This window comes from Gorilla gorilla, chromosome 7, assembly GCF_029281585.2.
Source record: "Gorilla gorilla gorilla isolate KB3781 chromosome 7, NHGRI_mGorGor1-v2.1_pri, whole genome shotgun sequence".
Taxonomy (NCBI): Eukaryota; Metazoa; Chordata; class Mammalia; order Primates; family Hominidae; genus Gorilla; species Gorilla gorilla.
In genome coordinates, this window is record NC_073231.2 from 82594710 (window position 1) to 82620319 (window position 25610).

General features: G+C 41.0%; 1 protein-coding gene across 22 annotated transcripts in view; it reads right to left on the bottom strand.

Annotated features, from left to right (window-relative positions):
* Positions 1-25610, bottom strand: part of TACC1 (transforming acidic coiled-coil containing protein 1) — a 97346-nt gene that overhangs the window by 19375 nt on the left and 52361 nt on the right. For 6 of the 22 annotated variants that reach the window (XM_019032388.4, XM_055348970.2, XM_055348968.2 and 3 more), the window contains exons 3-6: positions 12729-13845; positions 7995-8055; positions 5988-6195; positions 2184-2236 (exon numbers count right to left, since the gene is read on the bottom strand). In XM_019032388.4, coding sequence (XP_018887933.3) covers positions 2184-2236; positions 5988-6195; positions 7995-8055; positions 12729-13845 — 1439 coding nt within the window. Of the gene's footprint in view, positions 1-2183; positions 2237-5987; positions 6196-7994; positions 8056-9337; positions 9374-12728; positions 13846-25610 lie in introns of all 22 variants that reach the window. The other 16 variants (XM_055348973.2, XM_019032390.4, XM_055348972.2 and 13 more) reach the window with 5 other exon arrangements.

The following is a 25610-nucleotide window of genomic DNA, read 5'->3' on the forward strand; positions in this document are numbered from 1 at the left end:
CATTTCACAGGGGTGTCCAAGGGAGAGAATGCAGTCATGGGTTCTTAGTTTCTGTTTCTGGTTGGGGCAGTAAAGCCCCTTCCTCATCCCTCTTTTCCGCTTATCACTAGAGACAGAAACTAAAAACTATGGCTTCAGGCTGCTAAAAGCCTAAAACAAAACCAATCAGAACAACAACAACAAAATTAAGTAAGTTGGACAAGCTTGTTACAGAATCTACCATCACAGAGAATTGGCCAGAAGATCTCTTTTAGGCCTGGGCCATCTAATATGTCTTTAATGAAGACGCTAAATCAGTCAATCATATCCTTCCAAAAGGGCTTTATTTCATGTTTGCCAGTGCTTCTCCCAGTCCCTCAAAACATTCACAATTGAGGACCAACAAAGACCAGTCTATAGACAATAGAACTCAATGGACTCCCGGTTGCAAATTTATAGTGAGCACAGATGCCACAGATTCCCATGGCTGTGGAGAATTCGCATCACTAATCTGTGGCAGTGTGCTGACTGTGCTCATGTGTCCTCAATCACAACGGAGCAGTATCAGCCCCTGCTGTACTCTAACACAGACGTGCCCAAAAAAGCCAAATGAACTCACCTTTTAAAACATTTAAAACTTAAAAAGAAAAGTTAACTTCTTACATGAAAAATGCTGTGGAACAACAGCTGAAAAGCAAGGAGAGACTGACTCCTACCACTGATTGTACTCTGGCCTTAGTCCAGCCACCACCTACTGCTGGGCACAAGACCACATAGGAATGGACTTCAGAGCAACACAGATAAACTTAAAAAGTGAATGATGGATTAAATAGATGATTTTTTCATTCAATGTTTTGCATGGTGAAATTTCTTTATACAATGTTTATTCAATGTTCTAAGGAAGCAGAAATTAATTTATGTTGGGAAGTTCAAAAGGAGTTGCTTTTAAAAGGTCACAGCATATGATATGTTCCTCACCAGCTGGCTTCAGAGACAGTGTTTGCCATTTTTCTTTTTCACTCTCTTCCTTTTCACTCTCTTTTCCACGTGTTTCCTATCAACAGCACACCAGTGTATTCTAACACAACAGTGTATTCTAGCACACCACTAGTGTATTCTAGCACTTTACAGCTTAAATCTTTCACGTTGTCATTTCATCTTATCCTTACAACCACTTTGATAAGGCAAATGGGTGCTACTCATTTTATGGATCAATCAGTTGGGAATTAGGAAGTTTAAAGTTTAAGAACTGAGTAAATGGGCTGGGCGCAGTGGCTCATGCCTGTAATCCCAGCACTTCGGGAGGCCAAGGCAGGTGGATCACCTGAGGTCAGGAGTTTGAGACCAGCTTGGCCAACATGGTGAAACCCCATCTCTACTTATAATACAAAAATTAGCCGGGCATGGTGCGCATGCCTGTAATCCCAGCTACTGAGGAGGCTGAGGGAGGAGAACTGCTTGAACCCAGTAGGTGGAGGTTGTAGTGAGCCGAGATTGCGTCACTGTACTCCAACCTGGGTGACAAGAGTGAAACTCTGTCTCCAAAAAAAAAAAAAAAAAAAAAAAAAGAACTGAGTAAACCAGCCAGGTGCAGGGGCTCATGCCTGTAATCCCAGCACTTTGGGAGGCGGAGGTGGGCAGATCGCTTGAGCCCAGGAGTTTGAGACCAGCCTAGGTAACATGGCAAGACCCCATTTCTGCAAAAAATACAAAAACTTGCTGGGTGTGGTGGCACGCGCCTCTAGTTCCAGCTACTTGGGAGGCTGTGGTAGAAGGATCACTTGAGCCCAGGAGGTGGAGGTTGCAGTTAGCCAGGATCGCACCACTGTACTCCAGCCTGGGGAACAGAGTGAGACTGTCTCAAATAATAATAATAATAATAACAACAATAATAATGATAATAATAAACCTTAGTTAACCCAAGACATCCAAAATATTATCATCTCAACATGTAGTTAATATAAAAAGTTGAGACATTTATGCTTCTTCTTTTTCTGAGTAGCTACAGTTCAAGTGCTCCACAGCTACCTGTGGCTAGGGTTACAATGCAGAGACTATGTGTTCCTCAAGTGAAGAAACTATCTCATTTACATTTTATCCTCATCACCTAACACTGACCAGAATTTAACAAATTCACATGGGCTTCAAAACAAATACTGAAAGAAACCTGAGTCCCACCCGGCCCTCCACATTCAGGAACTTACAAGCACAGTGGACCCGTCTTCTTCCATCTTCTGGCACGTCTCCTTCTCTATGCCTAAGACAGAAAGTCATTTTTATAGTTATCCCAAGAAGTCGGTTCCTTTCCTCCCTAGTGAAAAGCTCTTGGAAACCCCAGTGCAGGCGAGAATGACTATGAACACATGAAAAGCATTTTAAGATTTCATTTAAAAGGAGCACTGGCATTTTGTTGAGTGCTGTTATAAGTCCATGACATTCAGAAGAGGAGCACATGGTTAGTCAGCCACAAACAGGTAGTCAGCCTTCAGGCTGAAAGAACAGCAAGGCTGCCCCCTTGTGTCCATTAAAAGTTTGGAAAAATGTGTTGTACTAACTGTGGTATTATTTCAGAAAGGGGACACTGTGTAACACTGAATGCTTTTTTTTAATCATCAAGTCGGAGTGAATTTAAATTCCAGCCCAGAAGGGTGGCCTTGATCTAATTAATGCAGCAGATAAGATAATAAGCTTTAAAATTCAAGGCAGCGAAACTAAACTCATTCTCCCCTCCACACCCTTCAAATGGGCTTCCTTGTCTCAGGTCTATCCTCTACTCTACTAGGGTAGAGGATGACATTTAAAATAACCAGAAGATGGCTGGGCACAGTGGCTCATGCCTGTAATCCCAGCACTTTGGGAGGCCAAGGTGGGTGGATCATCTGAGGTCAGGAGACCAGCCTGGCCAACATGGCGAAGCCTCGTCTCTACTAAAAATACAAAAATTAGCTGGCCGTGGTGGCGCATGCCTATAATCTCAGCTACTTGGGAGGCTGAAGCAGAATTGCTTGAACCAGGGAGCTGGAGGTTGCAGTGAGTTGAGATAGCGCCACCACACTCCAGCCTGGGCAACAAGAGCGAAACTCAGTCTCAAAAATAAGAAAAATAAAAAATAAAATAACCAGAAGATGCACTCATTAAAGTAAACATAAAAATACAGAAAAGCATACAAAAGTTTAAAGTTACAATCCTCCACATGGCAATCACTAACTACTATTGTTGTCAATAGCTAATTATTTAGAACATAAATGTGACCATCACTCCCTTATTCAAAAACCTTCAACCTCCCCCTCCCTACCTATAGGATCAAGCCCAGATTCCACGGTATGACCTTGTTTCCCACTTGGCCAGATACTTACAGAAAGCAACCAGGCCTTTTACCAACATGGCAGCTTTCTTCCCATGGCTGTGTGAAAATCTCATTTCCTGGAGAACATCTAGTAAGTATCCATCAGGACCCAGCTTCAAGGGGACACTCCCCAGGACACAGTCAGGATTCACCTAACAGAGCCTGTAGCCACTCCCACACCCAGGACCGCAGCCTCCACTTGCTTGTGATGCGGCTGATCAGTTACAATGTAACCACTTGTTTAAATACGTTCCCCTTGCTGTTTGCTAACTTTGAAGACAGCACTGTATGTACAGGGCCCCAGCTCTCTACATAAATTTTTGTTGAAGGAATTTCCTCTAGTGAGGAAGAATATAATTCAATAAATGTTTACCATGTACTGTGTCAAAGGTGACTCAAAGATGACTGTCTGGTAGTCTCTAACCTCAGTAAGTTTATAATATTACCTTCCTGTAATTAACACACTGCGCTAGGTACTGTGGAACAGGAAGGGGGAAAGGAAATGTGGGAGCAAAAGCATGCTGGAGAGACCTGAAGGGATGTGCAGATCTGTGTAAGAGGCAGCAAAGGAAGACACTTCAGATGGAAAAAAAACCAAGGCCGGTGTTAAGAATACTCAGGATTAACCCCAAGAAACTGGGGGAATGGCGAACAATATCTTTGGGAAAGACGTCAGGGCAGAAGGCAGTATTGGAAGAAATCAGGAACAATGCCTGGCATATTATTTTATAGATGAGAGACTGAGGCCTGGGATGAGGAGGCCAGGGGGAATAAATTGCTCCAAGTCCTGACTTTCCATCTGCTTCCCTGGCTTAATGGCAGATCATGACTTTTAAAATTCTATACATAAAAGCCCATGAATAAAATTATGTTAAGAAGATCTGAGTTTTTAATAATGTTTAACGTAGTCAGGAACATGGTTCTAGACTTTTCGTAAGTAAAGTTTAAGGCCAAGGATGTAACTGGGGTCCCAAGAAAGAGGGGCTTAGCTCTAGAATGATCTGATGAGTCCATCAGTAAGAGGCTTCCACCCTGGTTAGCCCAGGTTCCTCATTAGCATGTTAAGAAAGATTTTACAGTGCACTGGTCAATCTCAACTTACCACATCTGTACCAGGAAAATTTACAGTAGCCTAGTATCATGAAAATAATCTCTTCATACTTTGGCATTGTGGCGAAAAGACCATGGAACCAGACTGCTTAGAGTCAAATGTAGTTCTACCATTTACTAATGATGAGGTTCAGAACACACTTCACCAAAATATGGTGCCTTCGCATTTGAGGACACAGCAGAAGCAGGGAGGTCTCTCGGCCCCTCTCCTGCCCCCTTTCCTGAAGCAGGCCATAAAGGAACCCCTCAGACCTTCCCCTGAAAATAGTTCATAAGACCTCATTACAAGAGGGGTCCTCCCTGTACACAGAGAAAAACAATGTCCTTATCCTGAAAGACACAGACACCAAGAGGAATTGGAACAAACAGGACTTGCTAAGTTCCCCTGGTTTATTACCATAGATCACACCCTTCTGTCCTCCAATTATACTTCTGCACAACTATCTGTAAAAGCACAGTTTTCCCTGTTCCTTTGGGTCTTCATTTCTGGAGGCTCTAATGTCATGTAAAACTTATATTAAATATATTTGTACACTTTTCTCTTGATCTTTTGTTAGAGATGTCTCAGCCATGAACCTTGCGGTGAGGAAAAAGATACCACTTTTCTGTCCTACCCTAGCCAAGTGACTTTAATCAAGTCACTTAACTTCTTTGACTTACTTTGTTTCTCTGAAGAAGTGAGAAAAGGGTAACACCTTGCTATGAATGAGTATATGCAAAGCACTTAAAACAATGCCTGTACATGGTAAGGCACCATACATGTTAGTTGTTATTTCTCTAAGTTAAACAATGAGTATAACAATCACAAAAAAGTCAAACATATGACATATTTATAGGCCATTTGATATAGTTTAAATATTTGCCCCCTAAATCTCATGTTGAAACCTGATCAACAGTTGGAAGTGAGGCCTAATGGGAGGTGGCTGGGTCATAGAAGCGGATCCCTCATGAATAGCTTGGTGCCCTCCTTGTGGTAATGAGTGACTTCTTGCTGTTAGTTTCTGTGAAATCTTTGTTAAAAATAGCCTGGCATCCTCCCCGCCCCCTCTTCCTCCCACCTCTTGCCATGTGACACACTTGCTCCCCCTTGCCTTTCACCATGATTGGAAGCTTCCTGAGTCCCTCACCAGAAGCAGGCACTGGCGCCATGCTTATTCTACAGTCTGCAGAACCATGAACCAAATAAGCCTCTTTTTCCTATAAATTAGCCATTCTCAGGTATTCCTTTACAGCAACGCAAATGAACTAACACACCACTATACTTTAAGATATGGCCATATTCACATAAAATTATAAAGAAATTCAAGCAGTCTCACATACATCAGCATCTCCTATACAACTTGTCACAAGTATCTCTATGTTCCTAGTACTTCAATAAGCACTTTTTTTGTGTCCCTTTTCCAGGTAAAGAAGCAAAGCATAGGTCAGCATCCTAAATCTATCCTTCAAGTGATTCAATTCTGTAATCTCTGTAAGGCTCCTCCTGCTTTATTAGGCTTTCAGGCATTTCCATGCTTATGTACATTAGAAAGATGAAGATATGCTTCCATACCTGCTTCTGAGGATGAAAACGCATGATTTATGGTAGACACGGGAACATTGGAACATTCAAAGTACTCCAGGTCTTCCTCTGGCTCACCTTTCACCTCGGCCCCAGCTGATTTCTGACCACATGACGTGGATGCCAGTTTCTCCTCATCAGTAGCATGGCCATCCCTATTAGAAATGTCTGAAATCTGGGAGATCACTGCCCCTTCATCCTGAGAAACACAACAGAGAAGATGCTACCCTTTAGGAGGGCAAGCAATGGGGAAAAGTGACATCCCATGAATGGAACAAAGTAGACACAACTCCATACAGATATGTGAGAGGTTAACCACAGACCTGGGTACAAAGCAAGGAGGAAGTTGGAGTCTTTTAATTGTGAGATGCTGTTTTATAGAACCTAGTTTCTGTAACTTGAGTCTGAGGTTTTAAAAAATGATCTTCTCTAGGTTAAGTTTATAAGCAAGCAGTTTAAGTGGTTTAAGACAATGGTTTTCAATTTTTTTGCTCATATACCTGATTTTTTTTTGAAAATCTATGTCCCCCATTGCATTTTCAAGTGACATCTAAAAACTTTTTGGCGTAAGTTTAAATAATTGCAAAGAATGTAATATCTGGAATATTCTAAATATTGAATTTACTTAATGCTATCTAGTTACCTTAGTGATTTGATACCATATGTAAATTTAAATGAACAAGTTCCTGAATAAGTCAGAAATTTATGTTATTCCTTTTCCTCTCTAAATCTGTATTTCCATTCCACTTCCATCAAGAAACTATTCAAATGAAAAACATCTGCATGGTTGAAAGTCTTTTTAAAGGTCTCTATCCAATGTCTCTGTGAAACTTTTTTCTTTAAGTCTTAAAATTTTTTCTGCTGGAGAGTTATCACATTTATTAATGCACAACTTATTTTCAAAATATTGCCAAGTTTTGATAAGTATTATCAGACACAAAAGTAAGTTGTTATATCAATTACAAAATGTTTTATTGCACTAATTCTTAAAAACTTTTACAGTGCAATAAATATATGGGTTTTGGGTTTTTTTTTTTTTTTTTTTAAAGAAAACCAAAGATAAATTTCTCATAGTTCTTGCTGCCTACTTTAGCAAAATCTGAGGGAGAATGTTTTACACATTTGTAACAGATGAAAAATAACTCAGATTGCAAATTTCCCCCATCACACCCCCTTTTTACATCTTACACCATATACCAAGTTTCTGATCCAAACTGTATAGGAAAAGTTATGTTAAATTGAACTCTATTAACCTATGAATGTAATTCTGTAATAAGTATACTGAGAAAGTTTTAAAAAGAACAAAAGGATCTAATTGCAATCAGATGGGCCTGGGCTTCGGTTTGTTTTGCAATTAGTTTATACGGTCATGGATGGATATTATTTATTGCTAGAATGTAACAAAGGTCAACATCAATTTTATTCCCGGTTTCTATTTTTATCAATATAATCATTAAGGAACCTTACTTATATAAACAATAGATGAAACAGAAAGTAGTTCTGTAACATAAGTGCCTTTCAATTCTTTGAACCCCTTTCCAAGTTATGTGCCCAAAAAAATCTATCATCAAACATTATTTTTAGACCTATCAGCTGACAACTCAGGTTTTCCTCTATTGTTGAAAGCAATGAATTAGAAAACCATCTGACTTAAGAAAAATACCATCCAGTTATTAGAGTCAATTATCTTCTTAGAACCTAAACCAGTATTTCAGATCTTCCCTTTGGTGCCCTGGAGACTTTCACACCCTATGGTGATGCATCTTTGTAGCATTTAAAGTGGGAATTTTACCAAAAAAACAGAGCCATTGTGAAAGGGTTCCCTTGTCTTCAGGGGCCTTCTCTTCAGGGACAGTAAGGATCTGGAAATTGGCTTCTTAAAGCTGAGTACTCAGGTACCCATTGGAAAGTCCTTTTGAACCACCCGCCAGTGGGATGCAAACTCCCACTGGGGGACCCCTGGTCTCAGAGATGTTCTGGAGATGGGCACAGACTCACCCGAGAACATGCATCCAGGGTGAGAGACTGAGTTTCATGCTTCTTCACCTTACAGCCACTCCTGGAAAGAGAAGAAACACAAACAAGCCAGTTTGCAATCACACTGACAACTGTCAAGGTATGAAATGGAGCAGACAGCAGTGTGTGCGGATAGAAGCCAAAGCATACAGCACCACACAAATCATACATTGCCGCAGGACAGAGGCAGGGACACCTTTTACGCCTCTGAGTTTTCTCCAGAGAGACGGGGTAAGCAAAGACCTACAGCGGGGCTCATTCTCTGAAAAGACCCCCTCAGCTTGCTTCTGTGAGTTGTCAAACAGTAGCACTCTGATGTCTATGGTTTTTAATTACACGCCACCAAAAGCTTTTCAGACAGTAGAGCCTTAGCAGCTGGAGACATTCAGTTCCTCTGAGCCTCACTCGCTTGGCTTTGACATTCATTAGAAAAATCATCACGCTGGACCAAATTCTTTAAAAATTCTTTATTGCACTAAAAGCCATAGACGTCTCATAAAACAGTTCCAGTTAGACTTGTGTGCTCACAGAGAAGAACTGTCGTCAATAAAAAGTATAAAAATAAAAATATGTGAGTAAACTGTTACCATTCCTATTAAGTAGTAAGATGGAAGATGAATGTCACACGCTGCACAAAGCCTGAAACTGGCGAAGCTTGAACCATCTGTTATTTGTAGATTAGCACACAACTTGTGATCACAGGACTAATTCAGATTCTGTTCTAATAAACTTAGAATTTCCAGTAAAAACACCACTGTGACCAAAAAAAGAGAAAAAATTATTTGCAACTTTTTTTCTTTTGTGAGAAAAAATACAAAGACAAGCACATAAGTTACCGGAATGTGCATAATCACTAGTTCATGATCTTCTTTCCCTAATCTTCTTACTGAGTGCTACCCTCTGCCACCAAACTCAAGTTGAGCTGATTCAGTAAAATTTATTAACTGTTCCAAGCCAGTAGCTTTATCCTACCAAAAAAAGCCAATGATTTCCAATATTAAATAGCAGAACAGTCCCTCAAACCACTGCTGTGATGATCTTGGGGCCAAGCCAGCTTTTGGTATTGTCAAAGCACCACGTGACACCTGCCAAGCCAGGGAGTGCAAGCTCTAGCACCTAAGGTGTAAAGGCCAAGCCCCACTCCCTTAGGTATGGACAACTGCAAGGCTAAGCTGACTCATGAAGTGACTGATGAAATGCAAAAAAATCATCAGAAGATCAAACTCAGAATTAGAAGCAAACATGCTATGGAGAGATGGCTGGGGGAGGGGAGAGAGGAAACTGCCAACGGTCCCAGGGACAAGAGAAACAGCAGGAGTACTTACAACAGAAAACAGAGAAATTTCACTTGTTCAGTAGTCCTGATGCACCAACAAAATTAGAGACAGGAAACAGACAGACAGATGGAGAAAAAAATCATGTAAAGACTGGAATATTCAACTCTAGTCTGGCAGATGTAAAAGCTGCACAATTCTTTCTATGAGGTGAGATACAAATTAAAAATGTCGTATTCATGAATGTTATCACTAGTGAGTGAATGATGAACAGACCTCAACTACAAAGGAGACTGGTAGAAACACTCAGAAATGCCACAAATTCAAATTTATAGATGAAAAATAAACTTCCAAGAGGTCTAGCACTCCTTTCTCCTAAAAAGAACAAGACGACAAGATTTTTGATTGCATAAGGACTTAAAAAAACCCTATTAAGTGTATTAGATCAAGAAGTTCATTCAACAAAAACAGAACAGGGGAAAAAGGCTACTGGGTGACGGTGGCAGGACTCGAGAGACAGTGCTTCTTGCTGCCGAATATAAAGTGTAGAATAAATTACCCTTTCTTTGGCCCAGATTTCATCTTATTTAATGCATTGGTTGCATGCAACTCAAAGACTCACAAATGACTCCTTATCAACTTCAGTATGCAGAAGCATCCCACATTTAGGGGAGGAAGTACCTAGGCAGTGACGTGCCCAGTACATACCCTAAGTGCTGTCTAGAGAGGAGTGACCAACCTTAAAAGCCACAAAAGAGGGTACCCAATCAATAATATTTTCCAACAACCATTTAACTGCTTATATATAATCAAAGAACAGATCGAGAGCTACTAATGACATTTCACTCCCCTTAGCCATTCTGGGGCTGCTAAGGAACTGGTTCCTATATCTCTCTACTTTCTTGGTACTGAAGTTGATCCTTCTGCTCTTTAAACCTCTGGGCGTCTTCCTTTCTGCTGTAAGTCACCATGATATCTGGAGTTTTTCTTTAAGTCATAGCAATGCTGAGAAGCATTTCCCCAACTGATCTACAGTGACAAGTACAAACACAGTGCTTCTCATACTCCCATATTTCATCCTGCATCTCATTGGTCCTTCTTTATCTCTACATTTTACTCAAACTTTTTAGTAAAATGTGGCCCTTTTTAGGGCCACAAAAGGATATACAGTCAGGTGCCATGTAATGACATTTCAGTCATGCATACGATGGTGGTCCCGTAGGGTTATAATGGAACTGAAAAACTATTGTCTAGTGATGTCCTGACGATCCTGAGTAGGCCTAGGTAATGGGTAGGCCTAGGTAATGTGTGTGTCTGTGTCTTAGTTTTTAACAAAAATTTTAAAAAGTAAACAAATAAATAATTTTATACAAAGAAAACTTATGGAATAGGGATATAAAGAAAATATTTTTGTATAGCTGTACCATGTGTTTGTGTTTTAAGCTAAGTTTTATTACGAGTCAAAACTTCTTAAAAAATGTAAAAGTTGATAAAGTAAAAGTTACAGTAAGCTAAACTTAATCTATTATTGAAGGAAAAAAACTTAAATAAATTTAGCATAGCTGAAGTGTACCGTGTTTATAGAAGCTATAGTAGTGTACAGTAATGTCCCAGGCCTTCTCATTCACTCACCACTCACTGACTCACTCAGAGCAACTTCCAGTTCTGCAAGCTCCATTCATGGTAAGGGCCCTATACAGGTGTATTATTTTTTATCTTTTATACTGTATTTTTACTGTACCTTTTCTATGCTTAGATATGTTTAGATACACAAATACTTACCATTGTGTTACACTGCCTATAGTAGTTTTTTTTTTTTTTTTTTTTAAAGACAGGGTCTTGCTCTGCCAGCCAGGCTGGAGTACAATGGCATAATCATGGCTCACAGCAACCTCAACCTCCTGGGCTCAAGCAATCCTCCTGCCTCAACCTCCTGAGTAGCTGGGACTACAAGCATGCACCACCACTCCCAGCTAATTAAAAAAAAATTTTTTAAGAGACAGGGAATCGGTGGGGGGGGGCGGGGGGGGTGTCTATGTTGCCCAGGCTGGTCTTGAACTCCTGGCCTCAAGGGATCCTCCCACCTTGGCCTCCCAAAGTGTTGGGATTACAGGTGTGAGCCACCACACCTAGCACCTATTCAGTACAATAATGTGCTGTACAGGGTTGTAGCCTAGGAGTAACAGGCTGTACCATATAGCCTAGGTGTGTAGTAGGTTTCACCACCTAGGTTTGAGTAAGTTCACTTGACGATGTTCACACAACAAAATCACCTAAGGATGCATTTCCCTGTGGCTTACCCTGTGGCTAAGTGATGTATGATTGTATTATCATCTACTCAAGTTTTGTGATAAAGTAATCCTGTAGCAAAGTTAAACTGAAACTTGATATGGAATACGACCTTAGGTAATTACACTGAAAACACCAAGGACCTTGCAAAAGTCAGATAATTTCCCAGGAGAGATGGGGGATTGACTAAACCAACTAATTTACTCAGTTTTAACTGATCATTTAAAATATTCTTGATTCTTATTGAAAATTTACCTCCTGGCTGATGAGCCAGAAATTACACATGGAGACAAGAATTCTCATCAATTTTAGTGGTAGGTTTGTTTCCCACAAAAATCACAGCTTTCTGTTTATGTAAAAAGTCTTCTTTCTACAAGACCCTTTTGGACCATTTCCCACGTTATTGACACTACAGAGGTAAGTTACAGGACTGGAATTTCTGTTTTATCCATAGAGTATGAAGACGGTGGCCAGCAGTGACATTTGAATTGTCTATAACGCGACTCCTAACAGTCCAGCCAGGATTTCTGAAAACCATCAAATCTCTACCTGTCTACCTCATGCCATTCTTTTTTTTTTTTTTTTGAGATGGAGTCTCGCTGTCACCCAGGCTGGAGAGCAGCGGCGTGATCTCGGCTCACTGCAACCTCTGCCTCCTGGGTTCAAGCAATTCTCATGTCTCAGCCTCCCGGGTGGCTGGGACTACAGGTGTGTACCACCACGCCCAGCTAATTTTTGCATTTTTAGTAGAGACAGGTTTCACCATGTTGGTCAGGCTGGTCTCAAACTCTGGACCTCAAGTGATCCACCTGCCTCGGCCTCCCAAAGTGCTGGGATTACAGGTGTGAGCCGCCGTGCCCGGTCTATTTTTTTTTAAACATAAAAAAGTCTCTAGGGTCAGGGGAAAAGAGCTTAGCTGATTAAGCTAAGGATTCAGAAATAAGACAACGATCTGAAAAGGAAACCTCTGGTATTTCTGATTCCACACAACAGTTAGGCCAAATAGTGAAGACTGCAGGATAACATTATAAGCTTTGTATGAACCTCGGTGCACCTCAAAGGTAAATTCAGTTCACCAAAGCCAAAAGTAGCTGGCTGCCAAACTCAACAGAGAAGACACAGAGCACAACACCCAGCGCCCACTGTCACTCACGTTATTAAACGCGACTTTGCCTTCTTGGGTGATTCTAAGATTTCGTTAACGTGATTACCAGTGGGAGAACAAAAGTCACTGCTTGTTAAGGTCGTAGTTGGTTTAAAGGGATCCATGGATTCGTCAAAGTTATCTGGGTCAAAGTGGTAGGAGCCCTCAGAAGAGAGGGGTGGGGAGTTCTGCAGAACAGAGTGGCTCCCAAAGGGGTTGAAGCTGGGGCTTTCCCACTGACTAGGATCTGGCTTGGAAGATGTTTGGGAGAGAGGCCCGTCTCGTGCCACTGGGTCTGTAGGCTGTTCTAAACCTGCTGACTTACTGATGCCATCCTTTTGTATCTTGGGAGTCAGTTTGCTACCCAGTTTCCTGCCAAGCTTCCTTGGAAGGGCTTTCCTGGCCTCTATGTTTCCCGTATCTTCTGTGAAATCAAACTCAAGCTTGAGAGGTGAGCTCCTCGACTCCTCCCCCAGCTCAACCCCTGAGTCGTTGGTGTCACTACTGAGAGTGCCGGGAGTTTCTTTAAGGTCAGGGGGAGACTTCTGGAACCTGGCATCTCCTAGCAAACAAGGACTTGTGTTCTCATCCAACTCTTCAGGACTGAAGTGATAGGATGCCTTGGGGAGAGGTGTGCCCTCCACAGCAGTGTTGGTGTCTGAGAACTCTCCTCCAATTGCTTTCTTCCTCAGGGGGACAGGCTTGGGCTTTCTCAGCTTGCTTCTTCTGCTGGGCACAAGCTCTGGACAGGAGTTGCCAGCTTTTAGATCAGCTTCTGCGGAGGCCTCGAGGGTGACCCCCATGCTGCCTTCTGTCATCGCCTCGTCCTGGAGGGCTTCTGGCGGGCTGGAAGGCAGAGCCTTGCCTGAGACTGCAGTTACACAGCCATGAGCTGCTTTTGTTCTGAGGACTGCCGAGATATCCGTGGAATCCTTCGTTTCTATTGAAAATGGCCTCACGATGGAAATTTTGCTAAAATCATGTTCAGGTTCTTCTCTGAAATTATTGACTGAGTGACAGTCAATGGCCTGCTGTGGCACTTCATTTTCTGAAGGTTTAGAACAAGTCTTAGATGAACATTTTTCAACCACTTCTGCTACAAGCTGTTCATCAGCTTCTTGTGATTCTAAAATGAAACACAAAAACCATCTATTAAAGAATTATCTGTCACTGGTAAATATCCTCTCTTACCTGAATTCATATAAACAAATAGCAAGTTCTTCCCTCTTTGCTTTTATTAAGCATCTCTAAAGTTCAGGAAGGATGGCAGCACAGCCTGAAAGAGAAGAGCTGGCACAACACCCTAAAATGAATTTTCCTATCCCAAGTTGTGTATGTGCATTATCCAAGTGATACGAATAGTAAGTACACCAAAAGAGCTATTTAGAAAAAGGATAAATAGAGCAAGAGTCTGCTGCAATGTATTATTATGTGATGTTAACATTCTGTAGGGTAAAACTGGTCTGGAGGAATATTTAGAAACCAACAGCTACGGTGCAGGGAGGCACATTGGTGCTGAGACAGTTCCTAGGCACAGCCTGACAGCTTCAGGGTCAGAACTTTATGCAGTGAACAGATTCGAATCTTTGGATGTTAAAAACCTAAGTATCTTGGGAGGCCAAGACGGGCACATCATGAGGTCAAGAGACCGAGACCATCCTGGCCAACATGGTGAAACCCCATCTCTACTAAAAATACAAAAATTAGCTAGACATGGTGGCACATGCCTGTAGTCCCAGTCACTCAGGAGGCTGAGGCAGGAGAATCACTTGAACCCGGGAGACGGAGGCTGCAGTGAGCCGAGATTGCACCACTGCATTCCAGCCTAGACTCTGTCTCAAAGAAAAAAAGAAGAAAAAAAGAAAAAAAAGAAAAAAGAAAAAAAAAAGCCATGTATCCACAGAATAGAATTTAAAAAGATGTTTCAAAAATAAATTTAAAAAATCTACTGTGACCAACTCAGAATCATCTCTCTGTAGACCTAAAAACTAAAAGAACCAAATAAGAAAGCTAATTTGAAAAACCAGATATGGAAATGGCTTTAAAACAAATAGCCCTTATTTTACTAAGACACAAATTGTAAAACAATAAAGTTATTTTTTCTTTAGAACCTCTGTCTCTAAGTCGGACCAGGAATTCTCTAAATCACTTGTGAAAAATAAAAATCCTTTTTAATTGTGTTCTTACTAGGATAAGTGCGGCAAATATTAGGAAGGTGTGAATGAGGTAATTTCGTTAAAGCAAAAAGTGATTTCCTAACGTAGATATCTGAAACAAGAGTAGCACAGAAAAACTCAGTGAATTGGTTATAATATCTCATGATTTTAAAGGAAATTAAAAGATGACCCTCTAATCCTACTTCCTAATCCTAATCCAGGATCAGAGTCAAGTACCACCGGAATATCATAGCTATAGTTTTTATTTTTGTTTTTCTTGACACAGTGTCTCTGTTACCCAGGCTGGAAGTACAGTGGCCTGATCATGGCTCACTGCAGCCTTGACTTCCCCAGGCTCAAGTGATCCTCCCACCTCAGCCTCCCAAGTAACCGGGACCACAGGCATGAGCCATTAAGCTTGGCTAATTTTTATTTTAATTTATTTTTTATGTAGAGACAGGACAGCCAAGTTGCCCAGGCTGGTCTCACTGGGCTCAAGCAATCTGCCTGCCTTGGTCTCCCAAAGCACTGGGGTCACAGGTATAAGTCACTGCATCCAGCCTGTTTTTTTTTTTTAGGGGTCTCTCACTCTGTTGCCCAGGGTGGAGTACAGTGGTGTGATCACAGCTCACTGCAGCCTCAAACTCTGGGGCTCAAGCAATCCTCCCATCTCAGCTGCCCGAGTAGCTGGGATTTGGAATAGTTTTTTTAAAGCATTCACACACCTTTCTCATGAATCTTCCATGATTATTGTTGGGTAGTGGTTTATAAATTATACTTCACAAACATACTTCAGATATTCTACAAATGTCCAATTAAAATTTTTCTTTTAAATATATGTTTAACTATTATTAATACTAAAATGTGTTAAAACGTCTCAGTGCTTCATAACCAGAATTTGGTTTAACATATTTCAAAAGGATTTTTTTAAAAAGAGATAGTAAGTATGGCAAAATCTTGGTAACTGTTGTCCAGGAATAGGTATATGGGAGTTTTCATTGTACTATTTTCTCTGTCATACAGTTGTGAAACTTTTCATAAATAAAAAGTTTAAAAACTCAACTGCAATACACACAAAATTTTAACAAGAACATTTTAAACTGTACTGACAATTTCACTTATGTGTACAGAGTCTATTATCTCTGTCCATGTATGTGAACTGTTATAAATGTGTTATTGTTTCTTTGTGCTGATGATGGGGAGGCAGACAACTAAAAACAAGCCATCAGCACCCTAAGGCTGCAAACATCCATGTGTTTCCATGTACAACTGGCTCAGTTAAGAGACAGGCCAGTTATACAACAATGAGTCTTGATTATATCAAGGTTTAGATAGTTATCACTCCTTTTAAGTTTTGGTGCTTATTGTCAGCTTTTTAGATTCAACACAGGTGGTATAATAAAAAATACGTATTTTGTCTTTGTCCTCAGTTCCTGGCACAGAGCTCCTACAACCCCTGGAACCTCCTGACTGGTCAGAGTGTCTTTTGTGTGCTAATGAATGACTGGGTGCTGGGGGTCCCTTGACAGCTGCGGGAATGGGCTGGTCACCAGAAAGACCAAGCCAAGATTAGAGGGTTGCAACTTTCAGCACCATCCCCACTCCTTCCAGGGAGGGGAGAAAGGGTGGAAAATGAGCTCAATCACCAAGGCCAATAATTTAATCCATCACACCTACATGATGAAACCTCTATAAATACCCCTAAATGACAGGGACAGGGAGCTTCCAGGTTGGTGAACATGTTGACTTACTGGGAGGGTGGTGTGCCCAGAGGGAGTGGAAGCTCTGCACCCCTGCAGGTATGGGGATACCTTGCCCTATGTATCCCTTGCATTTGGCAGTTCCTGAGTTGTATCCTTCACAATAAGCCAGTAAATATAAGTATTTTACTGAGTTCTGTGAGTCGTTCTAGCAAATTACTGAAACTGAGAAGAGGAGTTATGAGAATCCCCAAATTTATAGCCAGTTGCTCAGAAGCACTGAGACTTGTGACTGGTATCTGAAGTGGCGGCAGTCTCGTGGGACTGAGACCTTAACTTGTGGGGTCTGCACTAAGGACAGATAGTTTAAGAAATGAACTGAATTTTTGGAAACCCAGTTGGTGCTGGAGAATCTGAGAACATCCAGAACAGGAAATGTGCCTTTTAACGTGACTATTTAACAGACACAGCACTAAATTATCTGATATTTTTTTAAAATGATACTTCTAAATATCTCAGTTTTGTATTTTCTACCAAAAAGATTTAAACTCATGAGGAACCACTTTATGTACTATTTCTAAAATTTACATCTATAAAATTAATAAATTGGATGAATTGTTAGATATTGGTAATAACTCAAATCTGAAACACAAATTCCCCTCTGCTCCTCTTACAGACTTTTGGAATAGTTTAATTAAGGCACGCTCTCAGGTACTAAGCTGAATTATTTAAAAACTTATCTGCAACTACTGACCTGCATAAATCAAGGTTCTTTCAATAACATGTAATCCAAACACTACTGAAATAAATTTTCTTTCTTTTTTTTTTTTTTTTCAAACATGGTCTCACTATGTTGCCTAGGCTGTTCTTGAACTCCTGGGCTCAAGTCATCCTCCCGCCTCAGCCTCCTGAGTAGCTGGGATTACAGGTGCATGCCACCACATCCGGCTTAGTTTTTAATTAGACTCTGATTTAGTTATTTTGTATGTTTCAATCTCACAAATCCCACTGTTTTTAAAACTAATGTTTTTAATCTTTACAACTATAACATATATCACCTTAAAATCTATTATATATTGCCCGGCACGGTGGCTCACACCTGTAATCCCAGCACTTTGGGAGGCCGAGGCGGGCAGATCACCTGTGGTCAGGGGTTCGAAACCAGCCTGGCCAACATGGTGAAACCCCATCTCTACTAAAAATACAAAATTAGCTGGGCATGGTGGCGCATGCCTGTAATCTCAGTTTCTTGGGAAGCTGAAACAGGAGAATCGCTTGAACCTGGGAGGCAGAGGTTGCAGTGAGCTGAGATCGCACCATTGCACTCCAGTCTGGGCAACAAGAGTGAAACTCCATCTCAAAAACAAACAAACAAAAAACCTACTATATGTTAGAGTCCACATAATTTTTTTTTTGAGGAAAAGGTTCCACTGCCTTAAGATTTTGAAAACTATGGTTAACGTGGGAAGTGCATCTCTAAAAATGGTGATATGGAAATAAGTGGAGATGAACAGGCCTTCTAGGAACTTAATACACGTGACCTTTTAAGGAGAACTTCAGCATCTCTCAGTTGTACCACAGATGATCCCACTCTAAGTAACAGATCCTGAAAACCCTATACAAGAGGTCGTATTTTAACATCTTTATCCTGGTGCGCCCAGCAGGAGTGGATGGTGTGGCATGGTGGGAGAGCCACCCTTTCCATATGCTGACAAGCAAGAAATGGTCCTGAGCCACTGTTTCTCCATCTAGAAAACTATTTTACACTACATTTTACTATAAATCAAACTGATATACTGGAAGAACTTGTTACCTAAGTAAATCATGATGGATTTGGTAAAAATAAAAATTCTACTTCTAAAATATTGGTATTACATGTGTATTTGCTTGTGTACAATTTATAAAGTGTATTTACCCATAAACTAATTAGCCTATATTAAATGTTAGGACAAGAACTACCTCCTTTCATTTGCTTTGGGTTTGTTTTCCAATGGATTTTTTATTTGGTTCTTTTATTTGGTTCTTTTAGTACTTCTCTCTATAGAGAGGTGATTCTAGGCCAGACATGAGAGGTTTTCCATTTATTTTTGAAACAGTCTGATTATTTAAACCCTGTTCTGTGGAATAGGGAATACAGTTATGTGTTGCTTAACAACGGATTCTGAGAAATCTGTCATTAGGTGATTTCATCATTGTGCAGGTCACTGTGTGATCATTATAGAGTGTACCTGACACAAACCTAGATGGTATATTTACTACATACCTATGGTATAGCCTATTGCTCCTAGGCTACAAACCTGAACAGCATGTTACCGTACTGAATACTATAGGCAATGGTAACACAATGCTAAGTATTTGTGTATCTAAACACAGAAAAGGTACAGTAAAAATATGGTGGTATAATCTTACATGATCACATCATATATGCAGTCAGTTGTTGATCAAAACATCATTATGTGGTGAATGACTGTATTTTTAACTTCCAAACATTCAAATCTGCTCACTGCATAAAATTCTGACCCTGAAACTATCAGGCTGTGCCTGGGAACTCAGTACCCATTTGCATCCCTAACATTTAAGCTGTTGATGTCCAGTGGCTCCTCTGGACCTACAGAATATTAATATCACATCAGATATACTGCAGTGGACCCTTGTTCTACTTAGTCTTTTCCTAAATAAGTTCTATTTGATTATCCAAGTGACACAAATAACAGATTCCCTCTCTCAAGAATCTGAATTAAGACCGTAAGTGGATCTGTAGGAGGCTGAGGTCAGGATAAAATAAAGACAGAAGACCATCCTATCCCAGTAGACAAGTGATAGAGAATGGAGGTACCTGAGGACTTTTCAATGCCCACAAAGGCCTACCTACACTGTCCCAGCTTAATTTCCATGAAACTCCCCTTTCTCAATGATGTATACATATTTGAGCTAGTGTGAGTGGATTTCTGCCCTCTGAGACCAAATGTATTCAAACTAAAGTGCACAGAGAACTCAAGTCCCAAGATTCTGAGATCAACTGATGTCACCTAACGAGAGACAAATACATAAACTCTTCTGATATGAAAGGATGGGCATTACAACCACGTCCTATGCAATGTCTTCAAGGAGCCCAGAGGTGAAGAGCAAACCTGTATATAAGTACAGGATGAGAGACCTACCTGAGCAACCAGTCAACATTTTCTAACATGTGATTGCAGTTAACATGTGATTGCAACTCAATACAACCCATGGTGGCATAACTGAGCACAAAGCATATGCAATCTCAGATCCTATTAACAGATAAACAGAAACATCAATGACAACAGGATTGAGTAAAATGCACTGAGGGTTTGGATGGACCAGGCAATGGGCTACTAAGAGCTCACCGGGACTATCTTATTGAACCAAGATATCAGTCTTTACCACTAATGACAGATTTTACCAAATCTGTCGAAACTCTAAGGCCTGGGTGCTAAACCATATGTTAAATTCATCTCTTCATGGCCAGAACAGTTTCTTGTAGTCTCCTCGATCACATAACATCTGAGATTGTGAATTCAGTTAGTTCTGAATTCAGTTCTGAGCTCCTCATCTTAAAAAAATTGTGAACAAAAATGGACGTCCTTAGAGGAATGTGGATCAAGGTGGTGTATCTGTAAACAATTAGTCTAAGATATTTAGCCTAGAAAACTAAGAAACACGATAGAGTCTACAAATATTTTAAGGGTGTTTGAGGTAAAGGGAAAAAATTAGGATCATATGGACAACTATTAAGAGGAAAGTGGATTTCAACTCAACATAAGAGAAAACAAACAATCATGCAATGAGTGCAAAGAGAAGCCAGCTCCCTATCCATCAGGAATGGTTCACCCCTCCATTTCACTCACACATTCACTCAGTCATTCAACAAATACCTAAGTATTTTTATGTACTGGGCTCTGTGCTTGGCACTGGGGATGTAACAGCAAGCAAAAAAGAGGAGGGCTCTGTTCTCATGCAGTTTAGAGACTAGCAGGAAAGAGAGATATTGATTAAATAATACTGAAAGAATGAAGGGGAAAAATGAGGACGGGAAATAGAAAGGCATCATGCTCACAGAGCCTTGCAGGCCTTGTCAAGAATCTGGTTCTATTCTAAGAGCAACAGGAAGCCATGAGGAGTTTTTAAGCAGCAGAGAATATACTCGGGTTTATATTTTGAACAGACCCCAGTTGCAAAGTGGAAAAGGATTAAAGAGTGTAAAAATGGAACATGTGAAACTGCTAGTATTTTATTCTAGGGGCTTTGACAAGGGTGATGCTAATGAATAGGAAGTATTGGGGGAATCCACCCCCAATATTTCAACGTAGGTTCTTTCTATTTTTCCTAAGTGTCGGCCAGTCTGAGATATAAAGAGTATAAAGAGAGGAATTTTACAGCTGGGCTGCCGCCGGGGGTGACATCACATATGGGTAGGTCCATGATGTCCCCTGAGCTGCAAAACCAGCATGTTTTTTATTAAGGATTTCAAAAGGGGAGGGGGTGTACGAACAGGGAGTAGGTCACAAAGATCACATGCTTCTGAGGCCAATAAAGATCACAAGGCAAAGGGCAAAGCAAAGATCACAAGGCAAAGGGCAAAATTAGAATTACTGATGAGAGTCTATGTTCAGCTATGCACGTATTGTCTTGATAAACATCTTAACAGAAAACAGGGTTCGAGAGCAGAGAACCGGTCTGACCAAAATTTACCAGGCTGGAATTTCCCAATCCTAGTAAGCCTGAGGGTACTGCAGGAGACCACAGCGTATTTCAGTCCTTATCTCAACCGCATAAGACAGAGACTCCCAGAGCGGCCATTTATAGACCTCCCCCCAGGAATGCATTCTTTCCCCAGGGTATTAATTATTAATATTCCTTGCTGGGAAAAGAATTCAGCAATCTCTCTCCTACTTGCATGTCCGTTTATAGGCTCTCTGCAAGAAGAAAAATATGGCTCTATTCTGCCCGACCCCACAGGCAGTCAGACCTTATGGTTGTCTTCCCTTGTTCCCGGAAAATCGCTGTTATTCTGTTCTTTTTCAAGGTGCACTGATTTCATATTGTTTAAACACACATGCTCCAAAATCAATTTGTACAACAGTGGTCCTGACGTGATATATACCCTCACCTTACGAAGATAACAGGATTAAGAGATTAAAGTAAGACAGGCATAAGAAATTATAAGAGTATTATTTGGGAACTGATAAATGTCCATGACAGGCATAAGAAATTATAAGAGTATTATTTGGGAACTGATAAATGTCCATGAAATCTTCACAATTTATGTTCAGAGATTGCAGTAAAGACAGGCATAAGAAATTATAAAAGTATTAATTTTGGGAACTGATAAATATCCATGAAATCTTCACAATTTATGTTCTTCCAGTCCCTCCGTTCGGGGTCCCTGACTTCCCACAACAGAAGGAGAAGTTACGCTCTAGAGAGGAAATAAGGAGGTGAGACTGATAAGGCTGGGTGATAAGCTGGATACAGGACTGAAGTAGGAGGAGGTAGCAAAGATGATTTGTAAGTTTTAGCCTTTGAAACTAGAAGACTAGTGCCATTCAGTGAGATTTAGGAAATACTAGTGAATGCTTGGGGACTGTTGGAGTGGGGCCATGGGTTTAGCCTTGGACATGTTGAGATCTGTTTCAGGTTTTTTTTTTTTTTTTATCATTCCATATTTCATTTCAAAAAAAATTTTAAACATAGCTTAAATACATTGTTATACTTTATTTATTTTAGAGACAGGTTCTCACTCTGTCACCCAGGCTTGAATACAGTAGCGTGATCCCGGCTCACTCCAATCTCGACCTCCTGGGCTCAACTTTTCCTACCTCCTCAGCCTCCCAAGTAGCTGGGACTACAGGCACACCACCACACCCAGCTAGTTTTTAATTTGTATGTACAGATGGCGGGGTGGCACTATGTTGCCTAGGCTAGTCTCAAACTCCTGGGCCCACATCATCCTCCTACTTCAGTCTCCCAGAGGGATAGTATTACAGGTGTGAGCCACCATGCCTGGCCTGTTTTGGGATTTTGAAGCAGAGATGTTGAATAGGTAGAAGTATGTTCAGAGAAGAAATCTGGACTGGGAATAATATTTGACATCACCAGAGCCATGGATATAGATGTGATCATCGTAATTCACACTGAATACTACATAATAATAAGTGATATCCATTCTACACTTTCATCTTTGAGCTTTAACATATTTTAAATCCTAATTTTAAATTTTAAATATTTATTTATTTTTTGGAGACAGGGTCTTGCTCTGTCACCCAGGCTAGAGTACAACGGAGCACTCGTAGGTCACTGCAGCCTCAACCTCCTATGCTCAGACAATCCTCCTGCCTCACCCTCCTGAGAAACTGAGACAACAGGCATACGGCCAGTGTGCCCAGCTAATTAAAAAAAAAATTTGTAGAAATGGGGTCTTATTATGCTGTCCACGCTGGTCTCAAACTCCTGGCCTCAACTGATCTTTCTGCCTTAGCTTCCCAAAATGCTAAGACTACAGGTGTCAGCCACTGCACCCAGCCAGAAGTTTATTTAAAAAAAAGTTTACCTAAAAAATATGAATCTAATGTCAGATAAAACCTGAATTTTAAATATATTTTTAAATTAAAAGAGTAATATTATTGATAATTACATCATAGGTATAATGACATGATCATAGGTGGTATCATGACATGATATCTGGAATTTGCTTTTAAAAATACCTAAGTAACAAAATGAAAAAAAAAAAAAAGAAAAAGAGGATGGTGGAAGCAAGTATGGCAAAATCTTGATAGTCCTTTATCTGGGCAATGGAAATAGAAGTTCTACCTTTGTATGTAGTGTTGGAAGCAGATCCTAGTTTTTTAAAGTTTTTTTACAGTTACATAATTTCTCTCCCACTCTTTTTGTCATGGACTCCTAAACATTTACTACCATTCTCCTTCATAGGATCCCAGAGCCGGAATATCCAGGGCTATCTGTTCTTTCCCTACAGCTTCCAGAAAACCTAAGGGTTAAAGGGAAGGGAAGTAAAGCGCTACCAACACTCAGCTGTCAGGAGCTGAGAAGCCCTTTTCCCCTCCTTCTGTAGGTCCCACACTCATCCACCTCTTGGGGTTCTTTTTTTTTCTGTTACCCAGACTCCTTCACCATCAGTCCCACAGCCCCCAAAGAAAGGAGTCTATGAGAATCACCTTTTGCCCAACTCTCTCCTAGCTTTCTATTTCTGCCCTAATCTCCATAACACAAGGACAGGGCCTTTCCCTCATTCTTCCACATATACCCACTCCTTTTAGAGTCTTCCTCCTCTCTCCATCATCTCCACCAGCTGCTTTTACCAAACTGAGTCCCTGAGATTCTCAAAAGGGGGTGTGCACCAATCAGTGATGGGGCAAAGCCGTCCAAGAGCTAGGGAAGGGGGAGGAAAGAAAAAGGAGCACATCTCAGCACAAGACAAAAGCTCTAAGTCTGACCCTGCCCCAATAACTGTCCCTGGACACCAAACGCTCTGCAGTTTAAGAAGGGTCAACAGCCGTGGCACATCTCCTCACTCTACACCTAGGAAGGGTAGTACTGTGTGAGATGGCTTCACCCCCACATGCTCCTCTCACTGGTACTTGTGTTCCTACATCAGTCAAGCAGCTGGGAATCAAGAGATTTATGCAAAGTTAGCATCAGTGATAGGAAGCCTTATCTGCTACATTGTAAAACGCATGGCCCTGTCATGGTGGAATGGAGAAGGGAAACAAACACCACCCCGCTCAGTCCCCAGGCTGGGCAGAGGGCTGAAGGAACTCCACTGAAAAGACACCCCCGGCCCACTCATTTCTTGGCCAGCTCGGGGCAGGTGCCAGGTAAATAAACTTGCCCAGCCCTATACCAAGTCACTGCAGACCCCATATCTCAGTCTGGCATCTTCAGTCACCAAGAGAAGGTCCAAACAGGCAGAGGCAGTGGGTGGGAGAGGAATGCTCATTTACTTAAACCAGTTTGGGGAGCCCTGAGAATAAAAAAAAAAGAGAAAAACTAACTAACCACATAACTTGAAAAGGTATGTTTGGGTAAGATTCTATTTGCATTTACACTATCAGCAAGTGTCTCAGTACCAGCTGACCCCATATACCTAGTGCTGCCCTAAAACACTAGGCCAGGACCAGCAGCTCATGCTTGTAATCCCAACACTTTGGGAGGCCAAAGTAGGGGGTGTTGCTTGAGCCCAGGAGTTCAAGATCAACCTGGGAAACATGGTGAAACCCCATCTCTACAAAAAATAAAAGTAAATTAGCCAAGTGTGGTGGCACATGCCTGTAGTTCCAGCTATTCAGGAGGCTGAGATGGGAGGACCACTTGAGTCCAGAAGTTGGAGGCTGCGGTAATCTATGATCACACCACTGCACTCCAGCCTGGACAACAGAGCAAGTCCCTGGGAAATGAAAATAAAAAGGAAAGGAAAGAACCTAAACTTCAAGTATCACACCGCAAGTCACTTTTATAAGAAGTTATATACCCAGATCCTCAGTAGGCTCCAGGTCCCAATCTCCCATAATGAAGAGTTTGGGCCACAGCTGTCAGGCCTTGCTTTTCATCTGAAAGCACTGTTATGTAACTAACCTACCTTCATGTGCCTTTCCATTTTTACAGAAATCCTGTGTTCCCTAAAAACCTTCTTCCAGGGCACTGAAAGGCTCTCTCTCTAGAAGGAGTTTGATGAGTTTGATTCTGACAAGCACAGCATTGCCTGGCGGCTTGGTGAATACAGACAGAGATTAGATCAGTAGGTGAATTAAAAGCAAACACAGAGGAAATCCACAAATAGACCAGAATTTCCACTTCTGGCCCATTTGTTGCTGTTAATGAAACTCTTCGTTTCAATAGTCAGCCTTCCCTAAATCTAAAAGGTTGTGTGAATCGCCCACGGGTGATCTTAAACAGTAGATGCTTTTTATGCTTTTTCAGGATAAAGACTATTTGCAGTAAAAAGAGTTCTCTCCCTCTCTGTATTTTTAAAAGAAAAGGTATGGAATGCAAAATTT